Raw genomic sequence first — 22,536 nt, forward strand, 5'->3', positions numbered from 1 at the left:
CTAGCACTTGGAAATGGGAAATGTTGATGAATGATTGTGCAATTTAAGCAATAAATGATCTTTATTGATAAGACAAGCAGCAATTAGGCAGCCTTGTAAGTGAGCTTAAAAATTGGTGATATTATATTATAGTTATCATCTATTAAGAAAACATTCCAGGTGCTGGAGAGATGGCTCAGCAGTTAAGAACATTGGCTGCTTTTGCAGAGAGACCAGGCTTCATACCCCAGCACCCACTAGGCATCTGTAACTACAGTTCCAAAGGATCAGACACCTTCTTCTGGCCTCTGAGGGGATTGCATACTCACTGTGCATTTGTACACATTCAAGCAAAACACTCACATAATAAATAAATAAATAAATAAATAAATAAATAAATAAATAAATAAATAAAAATTTAAAGCCTGGAGCCTATGAAACCTGCAATCTCTGTGAGATTGAGGCCAGCCTGATCTACATAGTGAGTTCCAGGCCAGCTGAGGCTACAGGGAGACCCAGTCTCAAAATATATATGTTTTGGTAAAATCCAGGCCATTCAAGAGACTTTTGTACCAGGTATAAATATTCCTGTCGGTATAACCACACTGTAAAACTGGAAACCACTTCACTGTACTCTGCAAGTGACAGGTTTCTAGGATTAAAGTCTTTTGTTAGTGTACATGTAACTCTTATTAACTTAAAAAAATATATTGGAGTTGAAAATCTCTCAAGCTGAGGAGGATCTCTGTAAAGTAGTTTCATAATAGACTAGCGATACCATCAGACATCAAGGATTAGTTTGACTCCTTTCTTTGGAAGAGGGTCAAGAAATAATGAAACATGGGCTTAGAGCCACATCTCATTAGATCTCAGTGTTAGACAGTTCTGTTCAGATGCAGTACTATGAGTGCTCCAAACAGTGCCCAAGTTGATGTAGAACATATTCAGCCATCGTCAAATATTGATGCTATTTTGGCAAAACCAAGCCAAAACCAAAAATCTAACTATGAGATGTGCTAGCATATCAAATGTTTATTTCAAATATTCCTAAATTTTATTTTTAAAAATTGAGAGCTTGGTGATGTTCTGAAATAACTACATATAACATGCTGTGACACAAAATAATAGTTGTGACTCACAATATAGCTTGACAAAAACATAAAACAAGGTTTATTTTATATCGCACTATGATTTTAATAGTTCCCAAATACATGAAAAGTGACTTAAACTTCGTCTCTCCCTTCATGCAGTTTTGCATTATGAATATATATCTTAAAAATGTCAAAAGTCTTTTTATTCTATGAAAATTAAATCAAACTACTGTTTATTTCTACTTTTTATTGATCCCTTCAAAGCCCACTTACTTTGTGCTGGGTCGAATTTCTTGACCATTTTTGTACCATTTCACTTCCAGTTTGGGGTCTGCCAGCTCCACAACAAATCTTACTCTGCCTCCTTTATCAACCTGATAGGCAGGATCAAGAATTTTTGCAAAAGCTGGTAGATAGAAGGAAAAATATGTTAGTAAGTGTGCATATATGCCACAAATTTAAATAATCAATATATGTGTGTCTAAGAACAAGGGAAGAGATGAATCTCACAGAAGAACAAAACTGTGACTCTTCCAAATTCTCCTTTTTATTTTAGAATTGTGTTGAATTATAGACAAGATAGTTTACAAATTTAAATAGAATTCCCTTGTTCTTAAAAGAAGCATAAGAGAAAACTAGTACTACTACTAAATGTTCCTAACTTTTAAGAAAAATTTCATTTGTTTATTCTGTGTGTGTGTGTGTGTGTGTGTGTGTGTGTGTGTGTGCTCCTGTGTGCCATGGCATGCCTGTGGAGGCCAGAGGACAACTTTTGAGAATCTATTCTTTCCTTCTATAATATGGATTCTGGGGATCAAACTCAGGTCATTAGGACTGGCAGAATCACCTTTATCCACGGAGCCATCTCACCAGCCTAAGCTCACTTTTTCTTATTTTAAAAAGATAAACATACATATTGGCTTTTAAAATTTATTTTTGTGAATTTCATACAATATATTTTGAACATATTTTGATCCCCTCTTGTATCTACAGTCCCCCTTCCTAACCCCCCACCAAATTTCTGTACTCTAAAATGTTTATTATATAGAGTCTAGTTTGTATCTTCAAATGCCTTCCGTGTGGGTTTATGCCCTGGAATATTACTTTTTAAACTAGTTAATTATCATATACCTGAAGGCATGAATTCAGAACTAAGTGTTAAGAAAGAAAGGCCAAGCCTGGGAAAAGGGACATCAATTGTCTGTCCACTTCAGTAGTCATATGTTTGTGACTATGCAAACCCAGTCACCTCTCTAGACATGGAGTTCTGAGATCTCGGGAAGGCTGAGTTATGCAAGCCAAATGGAACAACACTCCTAGATTTCTCTGGGGCCATTTCTCAACCAATTTACAGGAAAATTTAGAAATAAATGCCAAATTTCTAAAAAGTCACAAGGAGAGTCTTTAAATTCTATTTGAACATTAAGAAAAACAGTAACAATGGGATTGGGATCTCCCTGCCGTCTTATAAACCTGAACTTTGACAATGATCGAACACAGTAAACATTGAAGAGCTAATGACCAATTTGAAATGTTGGCGCCCGCTCGCTCTTTTCTGCTTTGGGGGGGTTTCTAACCACAGTAAGCTGTACCCACCTTGGAGAGCCTTACTAGGTGTGAGAGATGAACTCCCCAGGTCCAGTCAAAGAGGTGGAAGAATATAGTGGGAAAACAGAGACACTACCTCTGCCTGAGTAGGAATCAAGAGTTAGCGTGAAGATTCGGAGCTGGTTAGGAGTCCTCCAAGAAGGGTCTAGCAGCCACAGGGGCATTCTCTGCCTCCTTGTGTGCTGTCTGTGGTACCATAAATCTGTTAACTTAAGCCGCGAGGAGCCAAGCACAGCATGATACCCTGAAGCTAAAGTTAACCCAGGAACCGTGACCCGCTGCACGCCCGATGGGCCTCACCCCGAACTCAGCAAGAAACAGGATGAGACGCAAGGCCGCACACACACCCCTAAGGGCGGGCTCACCTGCGCTCTTCTTCTCCACCCTGCGCATGCGTTTGAGCCGCTTGAGCATCCCACGCAGGTCAGTGATGCCGTACTGGAAAGCGATCTTCTCGTACTCATTGGGGTTGGCGTTCTTCAGCAGCTCCCACACGTCAATCTCGGGCTCCTCCTCCTGCTGCTTCACCTCCCTGGCCAGGAGAACCGACGCCTAGGTTAGTAGCTGTTCTGGCCCTCTAAGAGCAGGCATGCCGGGTTTGATCCCGACTTTGATCGGTGCTAAAAGTTCTGTTTAAAGCCACCAAATAAATCGACCTGATTTGCTTGAAGTGGGAAACTTCAAGTTAGTAGAAAAAAATAGCCACACTTATATTCACTTTAGTTTTCTAGTTAAAAACTTAATTGTAGAGGGAACAGAGACTGTCAGGACATAGACTGAAAATATTATCTTTTATCTTTTCAACTTTAAATTAAAAAAATCTTTTTTAGTCTTTTTTAAATTTTAAACTTTTTTCTTTTTTTTTTTGGTCTTTTTGAGACAAGGTCTCCTTGTAGTCCCAAGTCCCAGCTGTCCTGGAACTCACCATGTAGACCAGGCTGGCCTCGAACTCACAAAGATCACCTGCCTCTGCCTCCCAAGTGCTGGGATTAAAGGCGTGTGCCACCACGCTCGGCTCAACTTTAAATTTTAATGAACTGCCCTTGATCTTTCCCAAAAGGCTGAGAAGCAACTGAAGGCAAGATTTTTCAGAAACTTAAAAACAGTTTACAGTTTTCACCTAATGTGTGGGAATTCAATTGATTTTGAAAAGTGGATTAAGAACTAAAAGATTTAAAGATTGGCCTATGAGGGGGGAAAAAGCTTCTGTCTATATTTATTGATGTTCCTATAATTTAAGGTATTTCAAACTTTGGATTTTGCCAATAACATTCTTTTTCTGTCACATTAATAATTATGTATGCTAATTATTTTTAGATTAAAAACAGAAACCATCCTGAGGTTTTTTAATTTGGTCTTCATATCTTTATGGATAAAGATGCTTTTTAAAAAGAAAATTGTTTTTCTGAATTAGTAGATGAAAAAAAATGAGGCAAGAAAATTCTTTTATATTTTATTGTAATAAACCATCTTGAATGTTTTATGTTTTTTCTAAAAGCAAGATTGGCATATTAAGATTAAACTATAAGACAGATGGCTTAAGATTCATGAACGAGGGGAAAGTAACAACATTCCCAAATTGTGACCACTGACCTAAGAATGCATCGAATACCTAAAGACTTTATATGACTATACTGCCTACAAAAGTTAAAATACACTTTCCTCTCTTATTTCAAAACTACAAAATGAAACTAAAACCCATAAATAAACACTTTAGGGAAGCTTAGTATAAATGCAGGATATAATTTAATTTTCTTAGGTGATTGTTTTTCTTCCTTGACTAAATAGCCATATTTTTGTTTAAGTTTAATTAACTATTTTTATCAGGCTAATTTGAAAAAGTTGCACTGGCTACTTACTGTAAATAATGCTGGTTTGGATACAACTTTATGGAAAACTGGTCAATTTGTCTTATACATCAATGTGAAAATGTATAATGATGATGTAAATGATGGGTTACATTGCTTTGTCACATTAATTATACCCGTGTCGGAGTTTCTTTTTTAAATTTGTATGTTCTTTGAGAGGGAAATAGCAACACGCAGCTTAGGGTGGATTTGGGTGAGCATATCTTCTAAATGTCTAATTTCCATCATGTCATTAATTGTCATGTCTTTTTGCCCAATGGGGAAAACGAGGCTAATCTGGAAAAATGTGCCTAGAGACTGGATAGATGTGCCTAGAGTCAGTGGCTAAGAGTACATACTGCTCTTGCAGAGGACCTGAGTTTAGCTTTCAGCACTTACACTGAGCAACTCACAACTGCCTATAACTCCAGCTTCCAGAGATCTGATGCTCTCTTCTGACTTCCTCAGGCAACCACATTCATGTGCACATACCCCCACACACATACACATGATTAAACACACACACACACACACACACACACACACACAATCTTTTAGAAGAAAAAAAAACTGCCTCACAGAAACTTGATATACAAGCATTTTCTTCATCTCACTGAAATGAAAACATCCTTGTATTAACATGTGGAAATTAAAAACTTAAGAAGGGGGCTAGAGAGATTGCTCAGTGGTTAAGAGCACCTGCTGCTCTTGCAGTGGACCCAGGTTCAATTCCCAACACCCACATGGTGGCTAACAACTGTCTGTAACAACAGTTCCAGGGGAATCCATCACCCTCTTCTGACTCTGTGGGCATTGCATAACACAAATGCATTCACACACATGCAGGCAAAACACTTATACACATAAAATTTTTTAAAACTTAAGAAAATTATCCTGAAATTGGAATATTTTGGTAATAATTTGTCATATCCACTACATCTATACACTGAAGACAGTCTATATTTAAATTATTTTAAATTGGGGTGCTCAAAAGATGGTTCAGCAGTTAAAAGCACCTGCCATCATGCCAGGCTAAATTTGATATTTCAGTCAAGAAGGATTATGTCATATATAGTTCAGATATCACTCAGGTTTGGTGGAAAGATTTAAAGATATCAGAGTTTATATAATTGTATTTTCAGTTTTCTTTCAAGGAGGTTTCATGTAGCCCAGGCTGGCCTTGATCTCACTCTGTAGCCAATGATAACCCTAAACTTCTGATCCCCCATTTCCTGGGTCCTGGAATTATAGGTGCGCACCACTCTATCTAGTTTTTGTGGTGTTGAGGGTGGAACTCAGGGTCTTGGGCATGCTAAGCAAGCACTCTGCCAAGTGAACCACATCTACAGCCTTGATGTATTTAAATAGCTAGCAAGAGATTCAAATCAAACACACACTAGGTTCATGAAGTGACTATTTACACAGAGGAAGCCAGTTAAAATGTTCACCATTTTCTTGAGTAAGTTCATACAACCAGCCATCCTCAGCCTTTTTCATTAGAATGCTAGGATACCTGCCCCTCCACTGCATTCCTTATCAATGTTCATATATGAACACTGATCTTGTCTCGTCCTTTCCTATCACTTTATCATTTCCTAAATTTCAAACAGAAGCATTCATTTTGTGAGGTCAAAGGTCTCACCTGTAGCAGCCTGTAATTCACCTAGAACACACCTTTACTTACCATGGTGGTGGTACGTGACCCTGTCTGCATGGTTCTGTGATGTGACAGTGAGGAGAGAAATCCAGATCCTGGATTCCCTTCCATCTTTGGGGTAGACCTTATAATGTCCACAGTGCCTTTATCTACATCAAATTTTCTATAAATTGATGGTCCAAGTGAACTATAAAATATTTATAGAAATTTTATGTAGAATAAGATTCCCAAGTGCTTATAAAGGTCTAATCCCATAATATAATACTGCCCAAAAGATTTGCCTTGATTCATCTAATGCATATGTGGAACAAGCCAGCTTTAATGTGCATGGGAGATTTTTTTTGTACACAGCTTTTTGGTTCTAATGATATTTATCCAGATGGAGATTTTGCCACACAGTCTTGGAGAAGTAGAAATGGTAACCATTTGTCGTTACCACGAGGAAAACACATGCACTCCACAAATTAATAGGAAAACACATGACTTTTAAAGTTATAATGGTGGATTAGTACAGTATATTAAATAAACATAGTCTTCTGTTAGCAGTCTAACAATCTAATCCTTAATTGAGGGATGTAAAGAAAATGAGAACTCGAGACACAATGGCTGCACATTTTTTCTAATGATTTTTCCCCCTAGTCACTTGACTATATAATTAGATTTCTTTTTCCCTATAAACTGTTGTACAAATAGTCTGTTCTTTTTCCTTCTTTGATCAGAGTGTAGCACAGTCTACTGTATCACATTCTGAGCTCGTGTGTGTATGTGGTGGAGGACTGGTTGTTGTCTTCGTATGAAGATAAACTCATTGATGGAACATGGAACATTTTTGAGGAAATGCATGGTTTGTGCTATGTTCTGTGATCCAGACATTTCATATTTAATTTAGTTTTCACAACTCTATTACCTAGCTACTCTTCACATAGATGTGGAAAACACATCTCAGAAAGAACATATATTTGGACCAAACTCACATAATGAAATTTTACACTGTCAAGAGAGTATGAGCAATCATAGTAAACATCTATTTCCATTTTACTACCAAGTTTTACTTCTCAGAGTTGAGATTTAGACATATTTTTGCCACTACCACCCCATGCAAATATTTATCCCTTTTCTATAGACTAGGCTCCGGGCTTCTTTTTCTCACATCACCTAGTTTTATATTCTACACAGAGAAAGCATTTGATATTTTCCCAGTTGAGTAACATTTGCAAGGGGGAAGAAAAGCTCTGTTGTCTTCCTAAGTATCCATGCACATTGTAAACAGAAGCATTGGCATCTAAGGGCAGATTCAGAGCTCTGTTTTTAACATGAAGTCACTTTTTTTCTGTGTTGACCCAGAAAATTGTAAAAAGAAACTTGGATTTGGGTCTCTGCCCTACCTCAGATTCCTGTGTGACTTGGCATAAGTCACTTAGTATCTTAGGATCTTGGTTTCTTGCCTGTAGAATGAGGCGGAAGGAGGCTCCCTTTAAGACACCTCACTTACTGTTGCTTTAAATGTATTTTGGAAATGAACAAATATTATTTAAAGTAATGATTACTTAAGATATCAAAAACTTGTATCTAATATTGCCATTCATATTAATTAATGTTTGTCAGTAATGAATAAATCACACATATCAATACTTTTGTTTTCAACCTTAATATTGAAGGTTAGGTTAAAATTTTTGTTCCATTAACTTGAAAAAAGCCATTCAAGCCTGGCGTGGTGGCGCATGCCTTTAATCCCAGCATTCGGGAGGCAGAGGCAGGTAAATCTCTGAGAGTTCAAGGCCAGCCTGGTCTACACAGTGAGTTCCAGGCCAGCTGGGGCTACAGGGAGAACCTGTCTCAAAAAATAAATAAATAAATAAAAAGACTAAAGAAGAAAAAGAAAAAGAAAAAAGCCATTTAACTAGCCGAAAATGAACATAAGCCCGGTTTATTTCAAGTATTCACAATTTCTGAAGTGTATTTGTATTTATGTTCCTTTAATACCCAGAGAAAGCACTACAAGTAATTGTTAAATAAATTTTTAAAGCTAAATGAAAACTAATGCCAAAATGAAAAATTGTTAAGAATAGTAGGTTTACTGTTTATTCACAAATTGCTGGACAAAATGCAATCCCTGCTAATATTAAACTCTTTTGTTTCACTGTAGTAAATGTCTAGAAAATATATGTATAATTGCAAATAACACATAATATTTTATATGATTTTATGTAGATGTACATTTATGCACAGAAATCCTATAACATGGTTATATGCTAAATGTCCATATTGATTTTCTACACATGTATTACAAGAAAGAACACTGTCAAGGGAGTGTGAGTGATAGTATTAAATATTTATTTCTGTTTTACTACCATGTTTTATTCTAAAATGTGCATTTTAATCATCTCTGGAACAAGAATGTATCTCATACTCAACACTGTCATAGTAAAATATTTAGAAAAAAATTTTCATCATTATTGCATAATAAAAAATCAATGTCCTAAATTTGAGCCATAAATAATATATTGACGTGTACCTGTCTATTGCAGAGACTGGTGCCAGAATTGTGCAATCAGTGTTTTCAGCCAAATATCAAAAATCACCTGTTGTCTTAGAGGTTTTTAGGCATTTAAATCTTATGTCTCAGTTTTCAAATCTCCCCATCCCCAACTAAGAAAATAGGCGAAAACTCATAAAACACATTAGAAGAAAGAAGCATCAGCTACCATCTTTCACAAATTAGTACGTAGTTGTTTCTCTCTTTCTTAGTCGATTGTTATGGTCTACAAGCAGAACACATTTTAAGAAGTGGAAATTCTTTGAAAGACATTCAGTTTAAACTTGACTTCTCTGGGTGGGTCTAAAAGATTTCCAGGCCACAGTGCCCCACTCCATCACTTGGTTCTCACCTACGTTTCAGGAGACCACTAAAGTCAAGTTCCCCTGCATCCTCTTGACCTTCTCCACTGTCATTAACAAAAGAAAAGCAAATCTGGGTTTAATGGCGACACATACACAGCAATTCCCCCAAACACTCTACATATAATGTATATGCAATTTTGTACTGGCACACAAAGACTAAATCAACACAAACTATTTCTTTTCACACAAGTGACATTCTAAAATTCTGGAGTGTGTACTTGCGGAAAAGTAAACATGAGGAGCTTGTGTTACCATATGATTTCAGAAGACACATTTTGTAGATTGCATATATGAAACTGCTTGGATTTGTGTTATGACCAGGTAACACAAATGCACTTAAGCCAAGCAACACAAAGTACTTTGTTTTTTCAAGTTGGGAGCTCTAGAAACAAACCTGTGTAAAAAGCAAAGGACTTTTGCTGATCTCTGTTGTTTGTGTAAGACAGAGATTGGCTTGAAGGACAAAGTGTTCCGATGTCAGACATATAAGACTTGAGCCTTATATCCAAAGGTAACCACTATGTCCATGAATAGATGAATCAGATACTGTGGTACCAACAAGGCATGAGATGGAGGTACTGTGGAGCTTCTTAAAAGATGCATTTCTTTCTGTTTCAAAGAGATTATTCTTTATATTATAATCATTTGAGTTTTCTGTTAAATACCTTTTAAATGATATTTTTCAAAAAAATTCCTCTTTTGAGTTACTAGTGAACTCTTCACTAGTAATCTTTTAAGGAGCTTTCCTGTAGAGAAATGCATCTTAAATTAGCATGCAGCCACTGTCTTGACTTCATATTAACTCTAAATTGAAGCTAGGAGCTGACATTTAAATGGTACTACGTAGTTACTTACATGTCTAATTTTTAATGAAGATTTTGTTTCCTGCTCTTTACAAATGTTAGCTATAGTTTCTAAGAAAAGAGTCTGTGGGTTTAAAAACAGTGTGTATAACATGTAAGTCATAAGAACTAAACTTAAGCATGTGCTTTCAAATTTTCTGTTAGCAGATGTTTAGGGAGTTTTTGAAGTAAACACATTTCTATTCTTTCAAAGCACAAAACAGTAGTTTGTATCTCCTTCACCTAAAATATACCAGCCTGTGCCATGAGCGTAAGTTTAGGTCTATGCATGACTAAGTATGAGGTGAAGGAAGAAAGGAGAAAGACAGAAATACAATTTGAAAGTTTGCATTTTTTTTTTCAAGCTTAAAATAGCTTTTACCAATTAGGTAATATTCAGTATTTTTCAAAAGTAATTAAACATTTTCTTTATTGATAATTTAGACAGTAAATGTGTCTTATTAACAGACTAAATCATTGCTTTATGATAATGGGGTGACATTTCATAATAGTGGGATATTTTATAATTTGGGGAAACTTTCCTTATTCAACAAAATGACTTGTGGATTCATTCTTAGGAAGAACAAAACATTTGAGCTCACTGAAGAATTTATATTATGGCATCTTTAGTGGCAGAGAATAATGTAAGGACAAGGAGAGGCTAGTTGAATTTCTTAGAACTAGGGAAAAAAATCATCTTTCTTTCACCTCCTGTTTCTCAGCCTCAGCAGTTGCAAAAATAAATTAAATGAGTATCTAAATGTTTCCTTTCTACAGTGTTCTTAATGCTAGCTGATTCCATGGTCATTTGTTTCGGACAATCCAGTAGTACATGGGACTAACTTTAGTCAGTAGCTTTTCAATTGTGCTTTGGTGGGGGAGGGCACATAGTTTAGTAGCTCCATAAAGAATTTCTGGATGAAAGGATATATAAATAAAAGTTTTCAGATACTGCGTTGCTGGTGCTATATGAAAAGCATCTCTCTGTGTCTTTCCTCTGCCACTTGGTAGAAACAATGTAATTGAGGAAGGAGCCACTTGTGAATAGATGTATAATCTAAGGCAAGTGTGAGATTTATAAAAAGGAAAGCTTCACCACAAGAATACCCTTAGAAATGATCAGTATATGCTTGGGTGGGCATTAAACTCATGTCTGTTCCAGAACATCAACTTTTAAATACATTTTATGTCTGACTGTACTGAATACAGAGTGTGGAGGGAGGGAGGTATTTTTTGAAAATTCCACCTCTGCAGTTTACAAAAGCTATTTGGATCCCCCCTTTGAAGTTACCTTCTCTTGAAGGCAGATCTGATGTCAATGTTTGGAGTTGTCCCAGTAGATTCTTTGGGAAGAGAAAAGGAAAATAAAATGAGTAACTATTAAGAAGGTAATTTTGTATTCAGATATTTCATGGGTTATGCGATTTGGCAGATGGAAGAGAATTTGGTGAAGGGGGATAGCTGACCCCCTGGGTGGTCATCATCATCATCCCTCACCCTCTCCATGATGAATCAACAGACAGACTTCAAAAGCTGCCTTGGCGAGTTGTCATCCCACCTGTCTGCCCACCAGAATCTCACAAAGAACTTAAAAATGCAGCCACTTGATCTTCCCTTTTGGAGATTTTGATCCACTAGGTCAGGTAGGGAAGCCCAAAACTCAAGTCTCTAAAAAGGTTCACCAGAGGACTCAGAGATGCCTGGTCGGGGGGAAGCAGGACTGTCATGTACCAGAGTTGCTACACTTGGACCCATGACCTTTCTGCATCTGCTTGGCATCTCTAAGAATGTTGTCTGCATAGATTTAATGTTTTTTTCTTTTCTTTCTTTGTTTCTTTAGTTCTCGTCTTTACGTTTTCTTTTAGCGACAAGGTTTTATTATATCTCTGTCTGGCCTGGAACTCAGTCTGTAAACCAGGTTGGCCTCAGACTTGCAGCAATCTTCCTGTCTCTGCCTCCTCTCCTGAGTGGTCCAGATATCCACCACCACACCTAACGTGTCTACATACTTTAGTGGAAGAGTTCATCCTAATGTGAAGACAAAGTTTACCTTCTCATAGTTTCTACTCTGTCCAAATGCTTTTTGGGGACAGGAAAAGGACTTTTCATTCTTCTATGCCTTTCCCCTCTTTGCACTGAGCCGTGTATGCCTGACTCCCTTCACCCATATACTCAAGTTGGGTAGAGTATGGTTTATGGAGTCTTTTTGCTCCTGGTTAACTAGCTCTGGAAGGGATACAGGACATTTGGGGGCTGGAGAGATGGCTCAGCAGTTAAGAGCACTGGACCTGGGTTCAAATCCTAGCATCCACATGATGGCTAACAACCATCTATAACTCCACTCCCAGGGGATCTGACCCTCTCTTCTGTCCTCTGCCGGCATTGTATGACACAGGTGCACTTACATACATGCAGGAGTAACACTCATACAGAAAATAAAAATAAATCCAAAAAAACTTAAAAAAAATCACATTTACCCAGGAAAGATGGCTTTCTTACCATGCACTTCAAGATCAAATGAACAACTGTCAAACTTATCCTTGTAGGTGACCTCACATCTGTAGTTTCCTGCATAGTTCTCTTTGGCCTTGATGATCTGCATCTCAAATGTGTATATCTGCAACAAAAAGCATTCTGTAGACCCACCTTGCCAACAGAGAGAGGCTCTCACCTTTTAGTTATGTAACAAATTGCTCAGCATTGGTGTAAAGAAGGGACTGCGTCTGCGTCTAGTACAGCAGCTTTGATCTGGGAGGGTGATTAGGACTCATAGCTCCTGGACATAGCAAGATCATAGTCCAGAAGTTTTTCTGGGATTCTGAATTTTCTGGAAATCTGTCAAAACTAAAGTTGTGTTGCTATTTCCACCAGGTTAGGCATGATCATTGTCATTTTGAATCAAAGCAGCTGTGAATCACCTGCATGAGACCAATACAGGATGAGATCTCTCAACACTCCCTTGTAGAGGGAAGAGGAGAGTCCTAAGCTTACAAAACCCACAGGCTCACAAGACCCCTCCCTGAAGTTACCTAAGCAGTAAACAGTCACTGAATGAGTGGAGGTTCTCAGTAAGTTCTGCAGGGTTCTCTAGTGATACAGCTTTCATGAATCATCTCCAAGGGGGGTGAGGCTTTTGGATGTAGCTCTCCGGGGCACTCATGCCCCTATAGGTAACTCCTAACCCCTGTCCCCACGGGTTAGCTCATGTAAAGAAACTCATTGGTTCGCCAAGCTGGACTAGATGGAATCTTTGCTTTGGTCTGTCACTGTCTTATCTAACTGGGGTCCTCAGAAATATACTCCCTCAAAAAGCCATGCAACAACCTGAAATAACTTTCTAACCCTCCAAAGGAATAAACTGCGGGGGAGGGGTCAATACCCGAGAGTGCCTCTCGAAGGTTTCCTTCAGCTGGAGATGCTTTCCAGCTTTGCTGGCCAGATCCATCCATTTCCCTTTGAACCATTTGATAGTGGGTTTTCTAAGAAGATCTTCAGCCTTGACTTTGGCTATAAAGGTGATGTTTTCCCCTAGAAAAAAGCACAAAGGATTTAGCCTGCAGTTTAAAAACATTGTCTTACTTTCAACTATGATATGCACTGTATAGACCATGATTTACATTTTCAGAACTGCACAATGAATTAGTCCCAGTTTTGGTTTTTTGTTTTGTTTTGTTTTGTTTTTTTGAGACAGGGTCTCCCTGTAGCCACAGCTAGCCTGGAACTTGCTATGTAGAGCAGGCTATCTTCAATCTCATAGAAATCTATCTGCTTCTGCTCCCAAGTGCTTGGATTAAAGTAGCCCTGCTTTTTGATGAATACTTTTAGGGTCTTAGGAAAGTCCGTGTTGTTCTGCTTTGGAAATATAAAAAATTTTAAGTACTTGATTAATAGTTCTGAGAATTGAACCCAGGGCCTTGTAAATGCTAAACAAGTGCTCTAACACAGAGCCACATCCCTAGTACATTTGAAAGTTTCTGAGGCAGAAAAAGAACAATGAGGGAATTGGCAGAAAGAATCTTTTTAAAGAGTATTTATTTAATTTTTAATTTTAATTTTTTAAAATTATTTTTTATGTTTTTGGTCTTTATGAGACAGGGTCTCCCTGTAGCCCCAGCTGGCCTGGAACTCTCTATGTAGACCAGGCTGGCCTCGAACTCACAGAGATCCACCAGCCTCTGCCTTCTGAGTGCTGGGATTAAAGGCGAGTGCCACCACACACGGTTTAATTTTTATTTTATATTTTATGTGTATGAGTGTTTTGCCTGCATGTATGTAAATGTACCACATGAATAGAATGCTGAAAGAAGCCAGAAAATGGTATCAGATCCCCTGGAACTGGAGTTAACGATGGTTGTGAGCTGCCGTGTGGGTGCTGGGAACTGAACCCAGGTCCTGTGAAAGAGAAGCCAGTGCTGTTAACTGCTGAGTCATCTCTCCAGCTCCAGTGGAATGCATCTTTTATATGTGGGTTTATATAAGTGTGGAATAAAAATGTTTTTAAAAAGTATGGATCTTTGCATCTTTTATTATTCATGTTGAATGGAAGCCTGTAATTGTAAGATTAAATTAAATTGATCTGTTTGAAGAGACTATGCAGTGAATGATCAGACCCTGGGGATGTCAGGACCAACCTGGCCACCAGCTCAGCATTGCACTGTCTTACAGGAACACACAAGGAGCCAATATTTATGCTTGCACACAGGCCTGCACACCAAGCCTGCACACAGGCCTGCACACCAGGCCTGGAAGAATTCTGTGACATAATTAGCCATGAGATCATTTGCATATCTGGCCAGTATCCAAGTCTGATTCTGATCATAAGCGCATCCTTATGAGAACTTGCTAAGTTCTGAAGTCTGGAGCTCCTAAGTTCTCAGCCTTAGCACTGTTTCCTTCATGGCATGTGGCTTGTGGTTATCAATTCGATTAACTTCTCTTCTTTGTTCCTCTTTAGATGGTAATTTCTGAGGGCTCGCGTGTTGCACTGTGTTCAGCATAAGCAGGAAGTATATAATTAATATTTTGAATAGATATTTCCAAAGCTGTGCCATCTGTTTGACTAGCTTCCCTTGAGACACATTATTCATTTTATCTCATACATGCAGAGATTGTGTCCATTATAGCCACCTTCTAGGGAGAGTCATGTCATAATGACAGCAGGCAGTAGGCTCAGCGTACACTGCAGGCAGACATTATTTATCCCCATTTTACACATCAGGAAACTGAGGCATTAATGAAGCTAAATGCTCTGTCCTTCTAGAAAGAAACAGAACCAAGATTTTATACTAAACTGAATTGGCTCTAGGGTCCAAACACTGGACTCCTAAATGTTAACAATTACTGAACTAACAACTATCATTCACCTTTTGGGGCTATAAAATACAAGGTTTAGTATATGTGTACGAGAGAGTATTATTCAATCATAAAAAGTAATATTGATGCTACAACAAGATTGGATTTTAAAAATATCATTATGCTAAGGAAAGGAGTCCAGATATAAAAGTCACATGTTATATAATTATGCCATATTTATAAAATACTCAGAATAGGTCAATCCATAGAAACAAAGTAGATTAGTATCAGTACCTGGAGAGGGGAGTGATAGAATAACTACTTAATGGGTTATAAGATAAGATCATTTTCGTGGTGATGAAAATACTTCATAGTGACAGGGATGTGATGGTTGTATATCATGAATGTTCTCAGAGCTACTTAAAATTTCATTTTAAAATGGTTAATTTTGAGATCTGTGACTTTCCAATAAGAAAGGGAAAGGGGGGGATTTAATTCTGGGTACTCACCAACTTTCACTGAACCTGTTTGAGGTTTTTCGACAAGCAGGGTAGACATCTGAGAGTTGGCATTCTGTTTATCTTGCTCCTCTCCGCCGGCAGGTGACTCACCAAGAGACCATTCTGGAAGTGAGAAGGAGGACAGGGTTCATTTCAGGACCAGCTTTTCCATGGGAGGACTTACCTGGGTTTGTTCTTCTCCTTACTGATTCTTTTCCTTGTTTAATAAACCTAGATAAAAACAACAGCATTCTCTGGCCCCCAGCAGCTGTCAGTAGAGAGGGACAAATTTCAGTTCTTACAGGGATATCTCTCACAGCCAGACAAAGGAACATTTTCTAACTCCTGGAAATAGTCAGACTTGTCAGGTAAATTGTTAACTGTCTTTGTCTGCTGTCCTGCCTGTTCCCCAGCAGATAATAAACAAGGGCACTATGAAATTCATGCAGCAACCCAAGTGTCTTTCCAGGTGACTGACTACAAGGCCACATCTATACAACAGAACCGGGAGAAACAAGGGCTGGGCCAGTTCCAGGGCAAACGGCCTGTCAAGGGTCAGAGAGCCAAGCTTGGCCTTGGAGCTTCTAGATTCTTTGCTGTGCTCTGTAGGAAATTCCATTAGGATTGTACAGAAGCAGCCATAGTTTGACAAGTAACAGGATCATGACCTACAGGTACAAATTTAAAGAATAGTAGGATTGTTCTGTAAGGAAGAAACATAGGCAAACAAATGAAGAGAAAAAGAAACTGGTTGAAGTTTTCCCATGAAGAGAGACAAGCCGAAAATGAAGCTTATTTTGCATTTTCTACTCTGCATGCAGATGTGTGGTCGACATTGATCTGCAGTCAGTTCCAATGAGGAAGGCAGGAGGCAGGAGGAAGAGCTGGACCTGCTCTCTGAGCTAGTGTGGAGAAGTTCCGTTCCAGGCACTAAATAACTGGGGGAAAAATGCATGGTTCGCCAACACTCTGCTTGCTAAGGTTTCATGAAGAGGAAGTGCACATTGAATCATTTTAGTTTTTATGTATGAATCATGCTTGGTGCCAGGTACTTGGGCCCATAGGAGACCATTTTCACAATGAAGTTAAGCAAAGTAGTCACTTGATTACACATTCTTAGTTCCAAAGTTAATATTAAAATTATATGTTATGTCTATGGTATTAATAAGAATAGTGAGTAATGGCCATTCATGTAAAGAAAATGAGCATACAATTTTTTATCATTTTGTTCACTTCTATACCTGCAAGCACCCCTAAGCCACCAGTAACAGGATCACATGAAAGTCCACAATACAAATTTGTTGAATGAATGAATGAATGAATGAATGACCAAATAACTTTAGCATTGTAGACGTAGCTGATAGGGTGTGTTTGGAAGTGTTTTTAACAAGTGTGTTTAAAATCATACACAAATGTGAATATGACTTCAATACATCCCAGGAATGGAGATCAAGCTCTGTTTATCTGCTAAATGTTAAAAATGATATTATAATCTAATAAATAAGTCTGTAGCATATGTGGCTACATTCTTGAGTGAATGCATTGTGTCATGCAAAATTGTTTCTCACAAACATTAGTTTTCTTATACGAGGAAATGTAATGAAAGACTGCCATAAAACTGAATGAATGGATTAGAATCAATACAGTTGAATCATACAAACTGAATGAATGTATTAGAATCAATACAGCTCTGAGAAATGAGTCATTAGTGAACGTATTAGGTTGGGGTTTGAATGCCTTGTCTGGATGCGTGTGCTCACCTGAATCTTTTCTCTCCAGGGCCCGACTACCCAAACCTGAAAGAAAAGCACGATTTGGAGGATACAAAGGGGGTGCAGGAAATAGGGAAACGCTGACTATAATCTTCTTGGAGCTCCTCAAACCCTGTCTCTTTTGGTGATAGAAGAGAAAACAAATACAAGTGGCTTGAATGGAAAATCAGTAGAGTTCCAATTATAGAGGGCCATATGAGTGTATGTATTCTTTAAGAACAGTAATACAATTAAAGAATCCAAACATCTAAATTGCACCTTTAATACCAGTCCTTGGGAGGCAGAGGCAGGTGAATCTCTGGAAGATCAAGGCCAGCCTGGTCCACATAGTGACTTCCAGGTGTACTGGGACTAGAAAGACCCTGTCCAAAAAAAAAAAAAAAAAAAAAAAAAAAAAAAAAAAAAAGAAAGAAACTAAATTGAAAGAACAGGGAACAGGGAAAACAGATACATAGATAAAAATGGAAGACAAAGAAAATCTATGTCAAAGATTTTTCTTTTTTCTTTTTTTTTCTTAAAGACAAGGTCTCAACTGTGTAATTCAGGCTGGCCTTGAGCTGAGATCCTCATCCCTCAGTCTCCTCAGTTCGGGCATTTCAGGTGTGTATCACCACCCCTGGTTAGGAAAGCATTCTTTTAAAAAGTTTCTCATGAAAATCATCATTAAAGCCAACATTTTCCATCTTGCTGCCCGGAGTCAGCAAGGTACCCCATCTTTTCTTTTCTAGTCAGTCAATTAATCAGTTAAAAGTCGGGGCAAAGGAATTGTCCTAACCTGGAGGCAAGGCACTAGGCGGAGAAGCATCATCTTCCTCTGAAACAAGAAACAGGAGGAAAAAGTCAAGGAGGAAAGGACTTCATCCCAAGTAAGCTGAGGAGAGAGCAATCTGAAAAAGAAGAGGAGAGACTACACAAGCATTTTCAACTGTCGAATAAGCCTTAGAAGACTTGGCACCTGCAGGCTAAACTTGAAGAGTTTAGACAAAAAAAGGGGGGGATCCATAAAAGGGTGTGAGAGATGGATAATTCAAATGAAGGTATAGATTAAAGAATGACACTCTAAGCCAGAATTTTTGTGATTGTAGGTTAGGGGTTAGTTGATGCTAAAAATCAAACCTTGATGGAGGTGGTTTGCAAGTTCTTATTTCATGACTGAAATCAATGACAGATGTTACTCATTTATTTTGCTTGTTTGGACATAGACATACAAATCTTTAGGGACTATTTGAGAGCTACCCCCAAAGAGAAAGCCCCGAAGTTCCCCTTTTGTATTTAAGAAGCAAAAATTCCATCTGTTGCAAAAAGAAGTTTCTTAGACAAACGGTGAGAGGTACGCTTGACTGTAAGATAAGTATCTAAAGATACATATTTAGAATACATAAGAAATTACACTGGTCTAGGGATGTGACAAAAGTAAGTTTTTCTTTAGGATCTATGACCTCTTTAGTCATGTTTACAGTACCACACATGAGTTCCCTCCTATTCAGTGGGCCTTAAGTCCAATTAGACAGTTGTTGATTATTCCCAAAATAAAAGTGCCACTACTTCACCAGTAGAGACTATTTGCTGAGCTGGTCATTGTTGTGGTTCATAGATTTTATAGTTGGATGGAATCATTGATTAGTTTTCTTCCCTGGAACTTTTCATAGTATCTTCTGATACTCTTGGAGGTAATCATCAAGGAGGAGGTTTCCAGGTCAGTTCCAGCTTGATTGCTCTGAGTCCTGTGTCAAAAGTATGTCCTGTCTTCAGAAATAGGGTCTCACCTTCAAGTTCTGGGAGGCAATTAAGGGCTGTGACAATAGCCTGTATTATTTTGGGAGTCTCTTGAACCACACTGACCAACCACTGGAAGGGTTCCCCTGCCTGGCACTGTGTTTTTTGTATATAGCCTTAAGCTATACACATGTACTCATATACTATTACAAAGTTCCACAACTGGTCAAATGCAGAGAATAAGTGTTTGTGAGGTGCCCAGTCCCAAGTGACACATCTACAATGCAACCTCCACACCTAAGGCTCATGGAACATAATGGAATGGGGGGCAGAGAGAATATTAATGTATCTGTCAACTCTCACCAGCAAAGCTTCCTCGTGCGACAGCTGGAGATTAACCAAGAAAGCTACAATTGGCCAAAGTGCAGAGAATAAGAGACTGCAGACAACTATCCCTGAATAGGACACCTCTATCAAATCTCTCCACCCAAGGCTCAGGGACCATTGTAGAAGAGGGGGCCAAAGGATTGTAAGAGCCAGAGGTGATTGATGACCATAAAGAAACAGTTTTCTAGACAGCTGGGAAATTCATCAAAGATTATTTTAAAAAAGGAAAAACAGGGCTGGAGAGATGGCTCAGAGGTTAAGAGCACTGACTGCTCTTGCAGAAGACCTGGGTTCAATTCCCAGCACCTACATGGTGGCTACAAACCATCCTTAACTCCAGTTCCAGGGGAATCTGAAGCCCTCTTCTGACCTCCACAGCATTGCACGACACGGGTGCACTCACATACATGCAGGCAATAAACTCATACACATAAAATTAAAATAATAAAATATTTAAAAAAAAAAGCTGGGCTTGGTGGCGCATGCCTTTAATACCAGCACTCAGGAGGCAGAGGCTGGCGGATCTTTGTGAGTTCAAGGCCAGCCTTGTCTACATGGTGAGTTCCAGGACAGCTGGGGCTACAGGGAGACCCTGTTTCAAAAAGACCAAAAAAATTTTTTTTGACTTTTGAAAAGGAAAAAAAGAATCAAAAACTCAAATTAGCAAATAAGAATCAATTAATATTATTAAGTTTTCTTATAATCATCTCCAGAACTTTACAGCCATTTCCCAAGATTGAATTGGTACTGCCAATACTATATAATTTAATATTTACTCGTGCAAATTTGTAAATTCCAAAATATGTTTTGTAGTACTTATGCTCAGAGGCACTGAATATCCCCTAAAACATCTAAGTAGCAACATTCATATTTTAATTAATTTTTAGAAAAAAATTTTTTCAAATTTTTATTTATATGTATGAAGGTTTTTCCTGCACAAGTTTTTGTAAGTACACCCATGAGTGTTTGTTAAGTGCACCCATGTCATGCAATTCCCGCAGAGGCCAGAAGAGGGCATCGGGTCCCCTAGAACTGGAGATAAGGATGGTAGTCGCCATGTGGGTCTGGGAACTGAACCTGGGTCTTCTGGAAGAACAGACAGTGCTCTTAACCACTGAGCCATCTCTGCTGCCCCAACATTCATCTTTTAGATGCTTAAGGAAGCATGTGGTCTTGTTGGAAACTCTGACCCTTACTTCCCAAAGTATGCAGGCTAGTATTTGAATAAATAATCATTTTGCATTGAGAATACTAGGACAATCATGGATTTCAAAATAGAAGCTTATATAATTTTATAAATAGGATGCAAAAAATACCTGTATATAGAATGTTTTTTGAAAGTGGTCTAAAGTTTTCAGGAAGACAAGGTAAACCAGTCAATCTTTATATAATCTATTAGAATATTTAAACAGATATTTTTGTGACTTTAAAATTCTTTACTACTTTCAACCAGGAATATATCTAACTACTTTTTAAACAAATACAGTAATGCAGTGTATAGAGACCCCTTAATGCTATTGCTTCAAAACCTAGGAAGGGATTTATTGGTTTGTAAAAATGGGAATCGTTCAGGAAAAGATTTTAGTGACCAAAGAAGTTTGGAAAATGCTGGGTTAAAGCTAAGTATTTATATTTTATTTTGTTGTTTGTGCACAGTTACTGACATGCATATCAAAGCTCTCAGTGTACTGATCTGTTCTGGGAATGGACTTTGAGACAGGACATAATACAGGAGTGAGCACTGTTTTTTTTTTTTTTTTTTTTTTTTTTTTTTTTTTTTTTGTTCTTTTTGAGACAGGATCTCCCTGTAGCCCCAGCTGGCCTGGAACTCACTATGTAGACCAGGCTGGTCTTGAACTCACAGAGATCCGCCTGCCTCTGCCTCCCGTGTGCTGGGATTAAAGGCATGCGCCACCATGCTCAGCAACACTTCTTAAAGTTACGTCTCTTAAGAATTCTTTTCTTCTAGAATACACATTAACATTCCACAGACAAACACACAATACTGCTGAACTCTAAGGAGAGTCCAGACTGGCCTTGAATTCACTCTACATCCCAAGCTAGCCTTGAACTCAAAATCTTCCTGCCTCACCCTCTGGACTACTTGGAATTACAGGTGTGCATCACCATGCTGGATCCTGGATGTTGTGAATCTGACCTTAAACTCTGGAATATTAAGACTAGTTAAGTTCACTTGTATTGGGTGAAACTTAAAAGTTTCATTGTTCTTTCTTACCATGAAAGGGAGGCTCTGTCGATAGGAGGAAATGTAATATCTGAACCTTTTGGGTTATATTCAGTTCAACACCATGTATAAAAAATATATAACATCTTCTGAAAAAGAGAAAGTGGTATGGTATGGAAGTCACATCTTGTTTCCTACTTGAAAATGACTTCAGGGGCTGGAGAGATGGCTCAGTGGTTAAGAACACCAGTTGTTCTTGCGGAGGACCTGTGTTTGAATCCCAGCACCCACATGGCAGCAAACAACTGTCTGTAACTCCAGTTCCAGGGGATCCCACGACCTCTTCTGTCCTCCACGGGCATTACACGACACAGGTGCACTTACCTACATGCAGGCAATACAGGCATACACATAAAATAAAAAAAATAATAATAAAATTAAATTTAAAAAAAAGAAAATGACCTCAGTGTTGATGAAAACTCCAACATTTCTTTTTGGCTCACTAGAAGATGACAGACTTGAAGACTTTCAGACTCTGTTGTACATAAAATTATTTCTACCTGTAGTTCATCTTAAATTGCCTGTTTGTGTAAAAAAATTCAAGTAGTGTAAACTTCAGACAGTTGTTGAGATTTTAGAATAAAGACCAAAATCATATGAAATTAAGATATATATGGTTCATAATGGACATCAGTTAAATACTGATGGAACAGTTTGATTTAGGAAAATTCATGAATTTCTCATGTAGGGTAATCAAAT

At 38.1% G+C, this 22,536-nt stretch overlaps 1 protein-coding gene across 6 annotated transcripts in view; it reads right to left on the reverse strand.

The window, feature by feature from the left end:
* Mybpc1 (myosin binding protein C, slow type) overlaps window positions 1-22,536 on the reverse strand; it is a 99,501-nt gene that overhangs the window by 46,294 nt on the left and 30,671 nt on the right. For 4 of the 6 annotated variants that reach the window (XR_607252.2, XM_008832620.1, XM_008832619.1 and 1 more), the window contains exons 4-12: window positions 18,265-18,303; window positions 17,478-17,513; window positions 15,727-15,840; window positions 13,305-13,453; window positions 12,425-12,542; window positions 11,217-11,268; window positions 9,071-9,127; window positions 3,044-3,210; window positions 1,344-1,476 (exon numbers count right to left, since the gene is read on the reverse strand). Coding sequence is in view for 5 of the 6 variants with exons in the window: in XM_008832620.1 (XP_008830842.1) it covers window positions 1,344-1,476; window positions 3,044-3,210; window positions 9,071-9,127; window positions 11,217-11,268; window positions 12,425-12,542; window positions 13,305-13,453; window positions 15,727-15,840; window positions 17,478-17,513; window positions 18,265-18,303 (865 nt within the window). In the remaining variant the exon portion in view is untranslated. The remainder of the gene's footprint in view (window positions 1-1,343; window positions 1,477-3,043; window positions 3,211-9,070; window positions 9,128-11,216; window positions 11,269-12,424; window positions 12,543-13,304; window positions 13,454-15,726; window positions 15,841-17,477; window positions 17,514-18,264; window positions 18,304-22,536) is intronic. The other 2 variants (XM_008832622.1, XM_008832621.1) reach the window with 1 other exon arrangement.

This window comes from Nannospalax galili, unplaced genomic scaffold (assembly GCF_000622305.1).
Source record: "Nannospalax galili isolate Female #2095 unplaced genomic scaffold, S.galili_v1.0 scaffold415, whole genome shotgun sequence".
NCBI classification, from domain to species: domain Eukaryota; kingdom Metazoa; phylum Chordata; class Mammalia; order Rodentia; family Spalacidae; genus Nannospalax; species Nannospalax galili.